Here is a 14,237-nt window from a genome sequence, read left to right as displayed (position 1 = left end):
GAAAGCGACTTCCTTTGACGTTGCTCCCTTGCGTGTAACTTCACTTCTGCTGCTGCTGCTGCTCAGCCGTCTCGTCAGGAGTTTGCAGAAGTTTCCCTGCGATTGTTGCGTTGGCACTTTTCACTGAACATGACGCTTCCCCGGACGCTCACGTTGCTACTGACTTTACTCAGCCTCGCTGAGTGCAAACAGAAAGACTTTTACACTTTTAAAATAGTCAACAGCAGAGGGAAGCTAGTGTCCCTGGAAAAATACCGGGGCTCGGTAAGTGCGGCTCCGATCAGCAAAGGTTTTACTGTTTATACCGGTGATGTTACACTGTCATTAACTCCTCTCTCTCTCTCTCTCTCTTCTGCATGTCAGCCTGATGCATGAATAGACCTTGCATGGAAATGCTTATTCTGTTTGACACGGTGTCTGTAGATGTAACAGTAAAGAGCAGACTCTTGCAGAGGCTCAGTTTGACTGTAGGAGACAGCTCGGGATGTCCCATCATGTAGCCCCGCTGGCTTACGTGGCAAGAGGCCTGCAGAGCCCCTGCAGCAGCAGGAGCTCCTCACTGTTTCATTCACACAACAACACAGGTACGGATCCTTGGACCAGGACAGATCAATCATTTAGTTAAGTATCTGATAATTTAGTATTTGAATCAAATAGTTCATATAGAAGATACAGTTGTATCCACTGTGCATATTGAATTTAATCTAAAAATATACCCAATTTCCCTGTCGTAAGTCATTTTAATAATGCTTTATATTCACACTTGTATTACTAATCACTTAATTAAAGGTGATTAATCTTTGGGTTGCCAAGTTGAGGGAAATCATTCTGAAAATCAGTTGACTGTGTCAGATTAACCAAATAATTAGACCTTGGCTGTTCCTTTAGATTATTACACTAGTCCAGTAGGATTATTCATTTACTTATTTTGTTAGTCAACAGCTCTATTTTACTAATTAATTTGCTTATGTAGTTGTTAATAATTTAGTTATTTATGATCTGTATCATTTAGTAGATCATGCTCTATCATTTTTTTTGAAGCACAATTGTGACATATCTATTTGATAGTATATCCCCAAATTAAACATTAAATGGGTATTATTTACTTTTATTAATTGAGGACCTGGTGGATTGTTAGGAAAGTACAAAACACAACATTTTAACCAGACAGTGCACACTGAGGCTAAAAAAAACCACCATCAGCTGAACATAAGACAAAGTCTAAAGTTTTAGATGTCAATTTCCGGGAATGGATTCTTGTCCAGAAAGACGTTTCTAAAGACCAAGCAAAACGGATGTTCTTTACAACCTGGCAACCCAAAAGTTGATGAAAGCTGATGAATGGATTACAACTGATTGAGAAAGCATTAGTAAATTATTTATTACTAAAACGTTTATATATAGTGCCATATCAGAAAGTGGAATGGGTGTTTTTGTTGACTGACATAGGCAGCAATAAAACATGACTTTAGTTAGAGGGAAAAAGAGAAAGAAATGATTTGAAATGAAGTCACCAAGTATTATTATGGTGACAGTGAAATGACACTAAATCATGGGCTGCATTCATTGTTTCTATTTCTACTTCTGAGATCTTTTTTATTGCAATCAACCAATTGAGTTCAACTCAACACAGCTCATACAAACAAAAATTGCATGACAAATGAGACTGAAGAAGGCCGTATACTGAATATTAACACATCTTCTTGACGTTTTTTTTTGTCTTATCTTATTATTAACCCACGGTCCTCAATGAGCACTGATGTGCATCCACCTGACTTGTAATTGTTTCGATGTGACACTAGATGTCAGCGTTGCATGATGGAATCATCAGCGAAGGCATGCACTAACCTCAGGAACTCTTCCTAACGCTTCCTTAGTCCGAGCTGAAGCATGAAGCTATAACATGTAGTAACCTTCACCCCAATGTGACTATGCTGTGTGCCCATGAGCCCTTCACTGTGACATATATATATATAAGATGAAAACTTGGGACGCAGTCATCTCATTACACATCCAGTCACTGATTAAGAATTATGCAGTTACATTTTCGGTTCATGGTTCTCAAACTGTGGTACGTGTACCACCAGTGGTACCTTAGCATCCTCTGGTGATTGGAGTGGAGCAGAGGAAAAAAAATAAATTATATTTTAATAATAATTTGCTCCATCATAATCTCAAGTATCAAGTTTACATGAGGAAGAGGAGGAGGATGATGCCACTGTATTTTAAAGTTGGCGATAATGGTGTTACTTCAAGAGCTCAGTATCTTCTCAGATGGTGTTTGGTATAAAAAAGTTTGAGAACCACTGGTTAAGGTAATTAATCAAGTGGAAAAAAAATAGCAGTTAATGTGTAGAACTCAAATTGAAATGCACCAGATAAAAAGTCGATGATTTATCCAATTATTTATTTTCAAGCAAACATAGCAGGCAATTATTTGACTCCACCCTCACTAATATCACTATAAAGTTCATATTTTGGGGGTCTGTGGGTCAAACAAAAACAAGACACGTGGAAGCTAAACTGATTCAAGAGTGGCAGAAAAAGTGCTGCAAGAAGTGTTTACTTCCTTTACTCGTACATTACAGGTCAAGTACAAAAGTACAATTTCACTGCAATCTGATATAATTAGAGAACTTAGAGCATCATAGGAAACACTGTGACTTCTGTATGGAGATGGTATTTAGGGATAATGGGCATCAATTTAATTTTAAATTTGATGCCATCAAAACGGCAAAAAATAATAAAAACAACTTGTGAAGCTACAGCCTTTGTAATGACAGTGGTATCATAATGGACAATATATGCCTCCATTACTTCACATATTATGTTTATATGGTGGAGAACAAGCAAACAGGTGAGGAGCACAGAGCATGTTCTGGACATCACAGGTGTGACACAGCGGTTTACACTAACCTGATATTATGTCACTCTCACGACTGTTGTTGTAGATTGTGTTCGACAGTGTGTTTCTGTGGCTTCAGGTGTCCCTGGTGGTGAATGTAGCCAGTGAATGTGGATTCACAGAGGAACACTACAAGGACCTGCAGCAGCTGCAGCGAGACTTTGGGCCATATCACTTCAACGTGCTGGCATTTCCCTGCAACCAGTTTGGGCAGCAGGAACCTGGCAGCGACAAGGAGATCGACAGCTTTGTGCGCAGGGTCTATGGAGTCTCTTTCCCCCTTTTCAGTAAAATTGCTGTTGTTGGAACAGGAGCCAACAATGTCTACAAATATCTTGTTGGTGAGAGAGATATTAATCACGCTCACTCATCTTCTTGTCCTCCACATGAGGTTTGACGGGGGTGCTGGAACCAATCTCAGCTGACATAGGGCAAAAGGCAGGGTACACACTGAAAGATCCTCAGTCCATCACAGGGCCACATAGAGAAAAACAACTCTCACACCAACGGTCAATTTAGAGTGTCCAAATTCCCTAATTCCCAAATCTACATATTTTTGGACTGTGGGAGGAAACCGGACAACTTGGAGAAAAACTCCATGCAGACTGGGCCGTGAATCCAGGTCATCTTGCTGCAAAGAGTGCTAACCACTGCACCAATTGTGTGGCCAGAGATTTAGTATTTCCAGAAAATGTTGTGTAATTGATTTTATGACAGTGTAACTATAGGTGGATACATGAGTACGACAAGAATGAATCCGAAACAATGCCACGTTTATGGGAAATGACAAAGCAAAAGATTGCGTCAGGGCCGACCAGGCCGTAAAAGATTGTGGGCCAGAAGCAGACAGGATTTTTAATAATACATTAAATAACAAAGACAGTTCAGTCCAGACACAGGTCACAGATTAAAAAGTCAAACGAGAAAGTCCAAAGAAATCCTGACAACAGTATAGGCAGGGTTGGAGCAAAATCCAGGAGTCAAAAACAGGCAGAGGTTGGAACACGGGCAGGTAAGGAGAACACAGGCAGCAGTAACAATGACCTTGGCTAGACTCACGTGGTTGAACAGAAACAGGACTGCAGACAAAGCAGGAATCCAGAGGTATCCAAAATCATTAGGCAAATGTTGAAAAATCCAAAAGACGGTAACGCGTGAGCAAGAATCTGGGATCATCTGGGGATAATCTGGTGAAGACTGTCAGTCCTGATGTGTATTCAAAGCTCATGCTGATTAGAAGAGTGTGATCAGGTGTGGAGCAGGCAGCTGGGGATTGGATGCCTACATGCCATGCAACCAGGAAGCAGTGATTGTGAATGGTTGTCTCTTTATGGCCCCCGGATGGTGTAAAGAAAGGATGTCATGAAGTGGAACCACTGATGGGACACACACAAAGTTAATTTTCAATCACATGAGAGGATCCTCAGCCCAGGGTTCTTCGATTCTTGTCCTGGGGACCCACTGCCCTGCATGTTTTAGAAGTTTCCTTGCTCCAGCACACCTGATTCAAATGTTCAGCTCATCAATAAGCTCGACAGAAGGCCGATCATTTGAATCAGGTGTGTTGGAGCAAGGAAACTTCTAAAACATGCAGGGCAGTGGGTCCCCAGGACCAGGATTGAAGAACCCTGCTTTAGGCAATAGCACTGGAAAATGTATCTGCAAACTGTCCAGAGTGTCCTCTGTATTTTGCCATCATGTCAGCTGATATTAGCTCCAGCTATCCCTGCAACCTCCAAAGGATAAAGTAGTTGAAAATAAATAGATTTTTTGCTCACGGCTTCATTGCTGTGAGCTAATTCCACAGGTTCAGATCTTCAAACATGCCTGTGCTGGCAGTCCCTCAGTTTTGCTTCAAGATTAAAAGTGAGCTTGCACCCAGGTCACCATGGCTGTGGAATTTTGTCCCTGAAGAGACTGATGAATCTGTGACATGTTTTGAATAACGTCTTAAAACACTCCATTCCATCACTCACTTCCATCCATCCATCCATAAGAAGTGAAAAAAGATGGATGGATGTTTTTGTAGGTTGGCAGGCAGATGGCAAAGTAATAATAGGATATTTATATTATATTATATATTTATAATATATTTTACTCTATATCTAATTTTTGCTGTTGTCCTTATGTTCTGCAGAGTCTTCTGGAAAGGAGCCTGACTGGAATTTCTGGAAGTATCTAATTGATGTAAATGGAAATGTGGTGGATGCATGGGGACCAAAATTGCCTGTAAGAGAAATCCGACCAAAAATAGCGGAGATGGTACGAAACATAATCCTAAAGAAGAAAGAAGAGCTTTAACTGATTGTTTCAAGAAGTTCAATGCATTTTAAATTCATTGTCAGATGTATGCTGTTTATATAATGTGACTCGGATCCAATTTCACTCTCACCGTGAAACCCCATGTGCTCTCTAAATGCACTGATGAAACACCACTATGTTTTTAAGTTTTAAGTGTTTTGTTACCTGTATGACATCTGAAACTGTGGTTCTCATCTAAGCTCTGTATGTTTCATTTGTGGAATAAACATGTTCTATAATGAGAGTCATGTGTTGCTGTTGAATTCATATCACATATTTGTACCGAAATTACTAGGAATGATGATTGCATAGGTTATGTTATTTGTAATGGCAAATAATGAGTTCTCCTAATAATATGGCGTGTAAAGCTACAATACACTTCCGGTATGGCGTGATGGAGTAGACAGACGCGCAAACTCGAAGCTCCACTAGACTCGTTAAAAATTAGCCGATAAAGTAAAGAAAAAACGATAAATGAGTACCAGACTACAGGAAAAGACCTCCAGAGGAATGAGTTCCAGTCAGAAAACAGGCAAGAGGGACGCGAAAGCCGGCAAAAATGATGATGTTATAACAGGAGCTAAGCAGCTAACGTTAGCCGAAGCTACACCGCTGAAACTCGTCAGCGATGCTAGCGGGGATTCAGCCATGCTGGCGGAGCTGAGGAAACTCCGACAGGAGAACAGTGATTATTTTCAGGATTTGAAATCCTCTCTCCAACGAGTGGAGTCATCCATGGAAGATCTAAAACAACGAACAGAGAGGTTGGACGGAAGACTGACCGTCGCAGAGAACAGAGTGAGTGCTATGGAAGACAGAGGAGTACGGCACGAGAGGGCGCAGGGCTACCTGTTGTGGAGAGAGGCTAACCTCACTGCAAAGTGTGATGACATGGAAAACAGACTCCGCCGCAATAATATCAGGTTGTATGGAGTACCAGAAGGCGCGGAGAAGGATGACATGGTATCTTTCCTAACAGACTTTCTGAGCACATCGTTAGAGTTTCAGGAAGGCTTCGATATTAAACTAGAAAGAGCGCACAGAGCGCTCGGTCCAAAGCCCAAAGCTGCTGCTGCGCCACCGAGATCCATTATAGCTCGGTTTCTGGACTTTAATGTGAAACAAAAGGTGCTACTGCAGGCTTGGAAGCAAAGAAATATTCAGTTCCGGGAGCATACAATCTATTTCGACCACGACTACTCACCTGACCTGCAAAGAAGAAGGAAAAAAGTCAGAGAGGTAATTAAAAAGTTAAAAGAAAAAAATATTCGGGCTCAGTCACCATACCCGGCACAGTTGAGACTCTTTCTGGATGGTGGCACAAAGATGTTTCCCTCACTTTTGGAGGCACACTCAACATTGAAAGAGCTTGGCATAGATGCAGTAATGGAGGACCGAGAAATATTGGAGAGGGAGCTGACACGAGAGGGATGGACAATACAACAGGGTCGGAGGAAGAACCAACAGCTGAACCCTGCGGAGATCAGAGCCCTAAATCAGGGTGACGACAGAGAGGCGAGTGTTGCTGGTCGTGAGTAACTATGAAACCGCTATAAGACTATACTGGTCTGGTATTGGAAAATGATAATGGCAACAAATTGTAATGACAGAAAGAAATAGACATTACGAGGCCGTATTTGTGACGAAGAATATATATATATATATAAAAAAGAGACTTTATGGGACGGGTCTTGTGATATGGGGGGAAATTGATAAATAAATAAAGAAACACTATGAGACTGGTCCTGATGGGAATTAGGTCTAGCCTAGGTCTGTATCTACAAGACCAGACCAGGAAGGAGTATAACGGGGAGAGGAAGTGAGACGAAATGGAATTGTCATTTATCGTAAATTACTGATTGGAAATATATATATATATATATATTTTTTTTTTCTGGCTATAGTATCATGGTGTGAAAATAAGGTGAATATAAGGGTCGGTGGGGGGTAGGGGAGGAAAGACTATCATCGAGTATGAGGCGCGATCGACCATCAAGGCGATGTGAGGATACTCCGGGGACAACCTGGTGGACCATCGCTATTGCACTTTGTGCATTTTTCCCAGAGGGACGTTTCTCTCTGCCCAGTGAAGATCGGGAGCGGAGAACCCCGATGTGTGTTCGTAAGAGCAAGTCTCTGTTCATTTCATTTTCGGGGCAAACCATTGAAGTATTGGAAGTTTACAGTTGTTTTGCATGTTCAAAAAATGTATTCTATTTTTTAGTTATTAATGTTCTGTGTCTCTCTGTACATGATACTATCAAGGTTAATGTTGCTAATGATCTTTTTCTCTTGTCCGCAGTTGTTAGCATACACTTTAAAATGCGTGTTTACATAAAAATATTTTCAGTTACCAAATATGGACAAGTTGACGGTAGTTAGTTACAATATAAATGAGGTAAATCATCCCATTAAGAGGAAAAGAATTATGAATCAGCTGAAAAGACTGAATTGTTCAATCGCATTACTTCAGGAGACCCACCTTAATGATATAGTACACAAAAAGCTTAGGAGGGAGTGGGTGGGGCAGGTTTTCAGTGCCTCGTGTGAGAAGGGTAAAAAAAGAGGAGTGGCAATTCTGTGTCATAGATCTCTAGGTTTTACTTCAGAGAACACATACGAAGACAAAAAGGGGCGCTACATCTTGGTTGTGGGTTCAATCAGAGGTGTTCAATTATCATTTTTAAAATCTACGCACCAAATGAAGATGACCCCAGCTTCTTTAAAGAAATTACAACTCTTCTAACCACTCACGCTGAAGGATTTATCATTGTGGGAGGGAATTTTAATTGTGTGTTGAATTCAAAATTAGATAAGCATCCATTTGAACAGGGTCCTAAGCTACAGAAAACCAAAGTATTGTGCAATATGATTGAGGAAATGGGACTGGTAGATATTTGGCGTCAAATACACCCCAAAGAGCGTGATTACACCTTTTTTTCAAAGGTCCATAAAGGCTACTCTAGAATAGATATTTTTTTTGTGTGCTAAAAAGAGATGCTTATAAAGTGGTAGATTGCTACATCGAACCCATAACAATATCCGACCACAGTCCAGTGGTTATGTCAATAAAATTAGCAGATGAAAAACAACTTAAACAGTGGAGAATGAATGTTTCGCTTCTGAATCAGCCAGAGATAGTTCAAAGTATAAAAAAAGACTGGAACGAATATTTGGAACACAATGAAAATGGGGAAGTCTCAGTGTCGACCTTATGGGAAGCAGGAAAAGTTGTGCTAAGGGGGAAGTTAATCGCTTTGTCATCCAAAATTAAAAGAGATCGTAATTAACAGCAAGGAGATTTAGAAAAACTCATACAGGAGTTGGAAAAGGAGCATAAAAAGACAAATGATGGAAATATTTTGAAATCTCTTACACAGCATAGACAGATGTTACATGATTTATTGACGCATAAGGCTGAGGGTGCATTACATTTTGCCAACCAAAGATATAGACTATTGGCATTTCAATTGCGCAAAGCACAAGCTGATCGCACGGTGGCAAAGATAGTAAATCCTGTCACAAAAAAAACACTGTCCCACCCGAAAGATATAGCAGAAGCCTTTTCTGTTTATTATGAGACACTTTATGATTCAGAGGAGACGGACAACAAAACAGAGAGGATTGATGCTATACTAGGAAAAATTAAGTTACCCAAATTGACTGAATATGATTCTAAAGCAATGAGGGATCCAATCACAAAAAAGGAAATTGAGGAAACCATTAAAAATTTAAAGAATAATAAGGCGCCGGGATGGATACCCAGGTGAATTTTATAAACATTTTCAAGATGAGGTTACGCCCCTCTTACAAAGGGTATTCAATTATGCCCTTGCGAAGAACGACCATCCAAGATCTTGGTCCAAAGCAATAATTTCCATAATCCCCAAAGAAGGCAAGATCCTACAAACTGTTCCTCTTATAGACCGATTAGTTTGCTCTGCTGTGACGTGAAAATTTTAACCACAATATTGTCAAAATGAATTCAAAAGTGTATACAGACACTTATCAAACCAGATCAAACTGGGTTTATACCGTGTCGTCATGGGATAAATAACATTAGGAGAACTCTAAACGTGGTCTCAGTGGCGAAACAGAAACCGGAACTCTCAATGCTCCTCAGCTTAGATGCTGAGAAAGCTTTTGATAGGGTGGACTGGCAGTATTCCCTCCTAGGTAGAATCGAAACAGTCAGGATGAATGTGCTTCCTCGATTGTTGTACCTCTTTCAGGCGCTGCCTGTTTGGATACCAGCTTCCAGCTTCAAAATGTTGGAAAAAATGATTTCTTTTTTCATTTGGCAAAAGCGAAAACCTAGAATTAGACAGAAGTTGCTATTAAGCCCTAAGGAAAAAGGAGGCCTTGGTGTGCCCAGCTTGAAATTATACGATTGGGCGGCGCAACTCTGTAGTATGCTCGAATGGCTTGTACAAGACGAGGAAACAAATTGGATTGGATTAGAGAACCATGCGTGCCCGCTAGTACCACTAGAGACGATGCCATTTATGGAACAAAAGAAATGGAGAGATCTAAATATTGAAAATGAATGGATTATTTGTACCCATAGGATTTGGTCTCTGGTTAGGAAAAAAATAGGTGCTCCTCTAACAATATCACGTGCAGTAAAAATAGCTAAGATTGTTGATTTTTTGCCAAACAAGTTGGATGCTGGGTTCCAGACATGGGCAAGGAAAGGTTTAATAACCATAAACCAGTTGTTTGATGGAGAAAAACTTAAATCGTTTAAGCAATTAAAAGATAAATATGGATTATGTTCTAAGGATTTCTGTAGGTATTTGCAGTTGAGGGATTACCTTTTGTCACATGCTGAATACGGTGCTTTGAAACAACAACCATCACCTTTAGAACATTTTCTGGTGAAATGTATAGAGGAGAATAGTAAGAAGAAGTTGGTATCCAATATATATAAACATTTACGTACACATTTCTCAGACAAATCTTTAGACATTAAGGAAAAGTGGGAGCTCGAAATGAATGTTGTTATTGAAGATGAGGAGTGGGAGGTGGTGTGTGGGCAAGGTCATAAAGTCACTCATAGTCCAATGTGGAGGGAATTTAATTGGAAATTAAAAATGAGATACTTCAAGACACCTTTAGTTACTTCAAAATACAACATAAATAATTCAAATTTGTGCTGGAGGAAGTGTAAACAGATTGGGGACCACACTCACATTTTCTGGGATTGCCCAGTACTGATTCCATTTTGGCAGGGGATCCAAGCAGAAATTCAAAATATTTTGAAAATTAAATTATCACTGAATCCATTACATTATATACTGGGTTTGACCCCAGGGGAGGATATAGGGAAAAGGAAAGTTCAGCTATTACAGATTCTCCTACTTGTGGCAAAGAAAATGATTACCCTGTCTTGGCTCAAGCCCCTACCTCCTACCCTTCAACATTGGCGAGAGGGGCTAAAGAAAGTTTACTTAATGGAGAAGATAACTGCAAAACTCCAAGTGAAAATGGACTTGTTTTTGGTTTTGTGGGCCCCCACCATTTCCCACTTTGGATGGCCAGACAGATGAACCGGTAGTAGCTTGTTGTAAGATGCTGTCTTTTTTCTTTTTTTTTTTGGTGGGGTCTCCTGTCGAATGTACCCTCCTCTCTCTACTCGGGGTTTGATTTATATGGGATGTCCAACTGTGTGGTAGACCTTGACTATGTTTTCTGAGACACAATTATTCATTTTTTTTGTTTGTTTTGTTTTGTTTTTTTCTGATGTTGCTTATGTGTGTGTATGTGTAAGTATATATGTGCATAACTATAAATAAAGAATGTTAAAAAAAAAAAAAGCTACAATACACAATTTGAAGCTCCTAATCCAAAATATGTTTCTGGATGAAAAGCACATACAACACATATTGAAGGAAATAATACCTTATTTGGTGTGCTATCACAATTTTAATGGCCTTAATTGTTCCAGACAGTGACAAGGAAACACACAAATATTTTATATAGCTAAATTTAAAGCGAGACACACACATAAATAACACAATTTTGCTTAATATATATTTTTTTTTATTGCAGATATAAAGATTGAGAAAATTATATATTTAGAATTCACTAAAAAACCTTTGACATTAAAAACGTAATGCGGTCGCTAATTCAATCACTGACTCGCATTTCAAAAAATAATAGAATTTAATCTGTAGCATGCATCTGTGGCTAATGTAATTATGCATTTTTATTACACAGTTTCATCCAATCTAATTTTACATGTTTAGTGATTTTCTGAGAATACAAACTGAAGATAGATGAAAGAAAACCCAAGACACCTCTAAATGAGTCAACAGACTGACTTCAAGAGCTTTAAAAGACAAAAAGGACAAGGAGTCCAAGCAAAAGACGGATCAAATCTAATCTAATGCAACAAGCATCATTAGCTGCAGTTGTAGTTGTGGCAGCAGATGTTGTATTTGTTGCAGTCGTAGTAGTTGCTGCTGTAGCTGTAGTTGTAGTTGTGTCAGCAGATGTTGTATTTGTTGCAGTTGTAGTAGTTGCTGCAGCAGTTGTTACAGTTGCTGCAGTAGATGAAGCCGTAGTGGTTGGTGCAGTAGTTGTTGGAGTTGGGTCAGTCGTTTTGTTTGGGGCAGGAGTTGCAGTGGGTGGTGCAGTAGTTGAATTTGGGGCAATAGGTTTAGTGGTTGTAGTTGGGGCAGGAGCTGCTACAATAGCTGCAGTAGTTGGTGCAGTAGTTGTAATCACTGATGTTGTGGTTGGTGCAGTAGCTGTAGTTGGGGCAGTAGTTGTGGTTGGGGCAGGAGTTGTGATTGCTGTAGTAGTTGTAGTTAGGGTAGTAGTTGTAGTGGTTGGTGCAGCAGATGTTGTGGTTAGGGCAGTAGTTGTGGTTGGTGCAGTAGTTGTAGTTGTTGCAGGAGTTGTGGTTGTTGCAGCAGTTGTAGTTGGAGTAGTAGTTGTGGTGGTTGGTGCAGTAGTTGTAGTTGGGGCAGTAGTTGTAGTTGGGGCAGGAGTTGCAGTGGCTGGTGCAGTAGTTGAAGTTGGGGCAATAGTTTTCGTGGTTGTAGTTGGGGCAGGAGCGGCTACAATAGCTGCAGTAGTTGGTGCAGTAGTTGTAATCACTGATGTTGTGGTTGGTGCAGTAGCTGTAGTTGGGGCAGTAGTTGTGGTTGGTGCAGGAGTTGTGATAGCTGTAGTAGTTGTAGTTAGGGTAGTAGTTGTAGTGGTTGGTGCAGCAGTTGTTGTGGTTAGGGCAGTAGTTGTTATGGTTGGGGCAGTAATTGTAGTTGTTGCAGGAGTTGTGGTTGTTGCAGCAGTTGTAGTTGTTGCAGGAGTTGTGGTTGTTGCAGCAGTTGTAGTTAGGGCAGTAGTTGTAGTTGGGGCAGTAGTTGTAGTGGCTGGTGCAGTAGTTGTAGTTGGAGTAGTAGTTGTGGTTGTTGGTGCAGTAGTTGTAGTTGGGACAGTAGTTGTAGTTGGGGCAGTAGTTGTAGTGGTTGGTGCAGTAGTTGTAGTTTGGGCAATAGTTGTGGCGGTTGGTGGAGTTGTAGTGATTGGTGCAGTAGAAGTTGCAGTTGGTGCAGTAGTTGTAGTGGCTGGTTTAGTAGTTGTTGGTGTAGTTTCTGTGGTTGGTAGAGTAGTTGTTTTAGTTGGTGCAGTAGTTGTAGTTAGAGCAGTAGTTGTAGTTGTCGCAGTAGTTGTTGTAGTTGGGCCAGTAGTTGTAGTGGCTGGTGCAGACGTTGTTGTTGTTGGTAAAGTAATTGTTGTGGTTGTTGCAATAGTCGTTATGGTGGGTGCAGTAGTTGGGGATCTTGGTGCAGTTGTAGTGGTTGGTGCAGAAGGTGTTGTAGTTGGGGTAGGAGTTGGAGTGGTTGGTGCAGGAGTTCTTGTCATTGGTGCATTAGATGTTGTGGTTGGTGCAGTAGTTGTTGTGGTTGGGGCAGTAGCTGTGGTTGGGGCAGTAGTTGTAGTTGTTGCAGGAGTTGTGGTTGTTGCAGCAGTTGTAGTTGGAGTAGTAGTTGTAGTGGTTGGTGCAGTAGTTGTAGTTGGGGCAGTAGTTGTGGTGGTTGGTGCAGTAGTTGTAGCTGGGGCAGTAGTTGTAGTTTGGGCAATAGTTGTGGCGGTTGGTGGAGTTGTAGTGATAGGTGCAGTAGAAGTTGCAGTTGGTGCAGTAGTTGTAGTGGCTGGTGTAGTAGTTGTTGTTGGTAAAGTAATTGTTGTGGTTGTTGCAATAGTTGTTATGGTGGGTGCAGTAGTTGGGGATCTTGGTGCAGTTGTAATGGTTGGTGCAGAAGTTGTTGTAGTTGGGGTAGTAGTTGTAGTGGTTAATGCAGAAGTTCTTGTCATTGGTGCATTAGTTGTAGTGGTTGGTGCAGTAGTTGTAGTTGGGGCAGTAGTTGTTGTAGTTGGGGCAGTAGTTGTTGTAGTTGGTGCAGTAGTTGTGGTGGTTGGTGCAGTAGTTGTGGTTGGTGCAGGAGTTGTGGTTGTTGTAGTAGTTGTAGTTAGAGTAGTAGTTGTTGCAGTAGTTGTTGTGGTTGGGGCAGTAGTTGTTGTAGTTGGGGCAGTAGTTGTAGTGGTTTGTGCAGCAGTTGTAGTTGGAGTAGTAGTTGCAGGAGTTGTTGCAGCAGTTGTAGTTGGAGTAGTAGTTGTAGCGGTTGGTGCAGGAGTTGTTGTAGTTGGGGCAGTAGTTGTAGTTGGAGTGGTTGGTGCAGTAGTTGTAGTGGCTGGTGTAGTAGTTGTTGGTGTAGTTTCTGTGGTTGGTAGAGTAGTTGTTTTAGTTGGTGCAGGAGTTGTAGTTGGAGCAGTAGTTGTAGTTGGTGCAGTAGTTGTGGTTGGTGCAAGAGTTGTGATTGCTGTAGTAGTTGTAGTTAGGGCAGTAGTTGTAGTTGTTGCAGGAGTTGTGGTTGTTGCAGCAGTTGTAGTTGGAGTAGTAGTTGTGGTGGTTGGTGCAGTAGTTGTAGTTGGGGCAGTAGTTGTAGTTGGGGCAGTTGTTGTGTTTGGGGCAGGAGTTGCAGTGGCTGGTGCAGTAGTTGAAGTTGGGGCAATAGTTTTA

General features: G+C 40.9%; 2 protein-coding genes across 2 annotated transcripts in view; one reads left to right on the top strand and one right to left on the bottom strand.

Moving 5' to 3' along the window:
• The first annotated feature begins 119 nt into the window (after positions 1–119).
• On the top strand, positions 120–5,298 carry gpx7 (glutathione peroxidase 7). Its single transcript, XM_083888604.1, has 3 exons — positions 120–264; positions 2,985–3,246; positions 5,043–5,298. Exons 1-3 carry the CDS (start codon positions 130–132, stop codon positions 5,204–5,206), a joined length of 561 nt encoding a protein of 186 aa, XP_083744730.1. The 5' UTR covers positions 120–129; the 3' UTR covers positions 5,207–5,298.
• A 603-nt stretch (positions 5,299–5,901) lies between these two features.
• LOC310926176 (uncharacterized protein) overlaps positions 5,902–14,237 on the bottom strand; it is a gene marked incomplete at both ends in the record, with an annotated part of 132,928 nt that continues 124,592 nt past the window's right edge. The window contains 2 exons of the mRNA XM_083888276.1: positions 5,902–5,950; positions 6,411–6,415. Coding sequence (XP_083744402.1) covers positions 5,902–5,950; positions 6,411–6,415 — 54 coding nt within the window. The remainder of the gene's footprint in view (positions 5,951–6,410; positions 6,416–14,237) is intronic.

Source organism: Microchirus variegatus, assembly GCF_963457635.1.
Source record: "Microchirus variegatus genome assembly, chromosome: 4".
NCBI lineage: Eukaryota > Metazoa > Chordata > Actinopteri > Pleuronectiformes > Soleidae > Microchirus > Microchirus variegatus.
The sequence above is the reverse complement of the archived record's forward strand: the minus strand, read 5'-3'. Positions and strand labels throughout refer to the sequence as shown.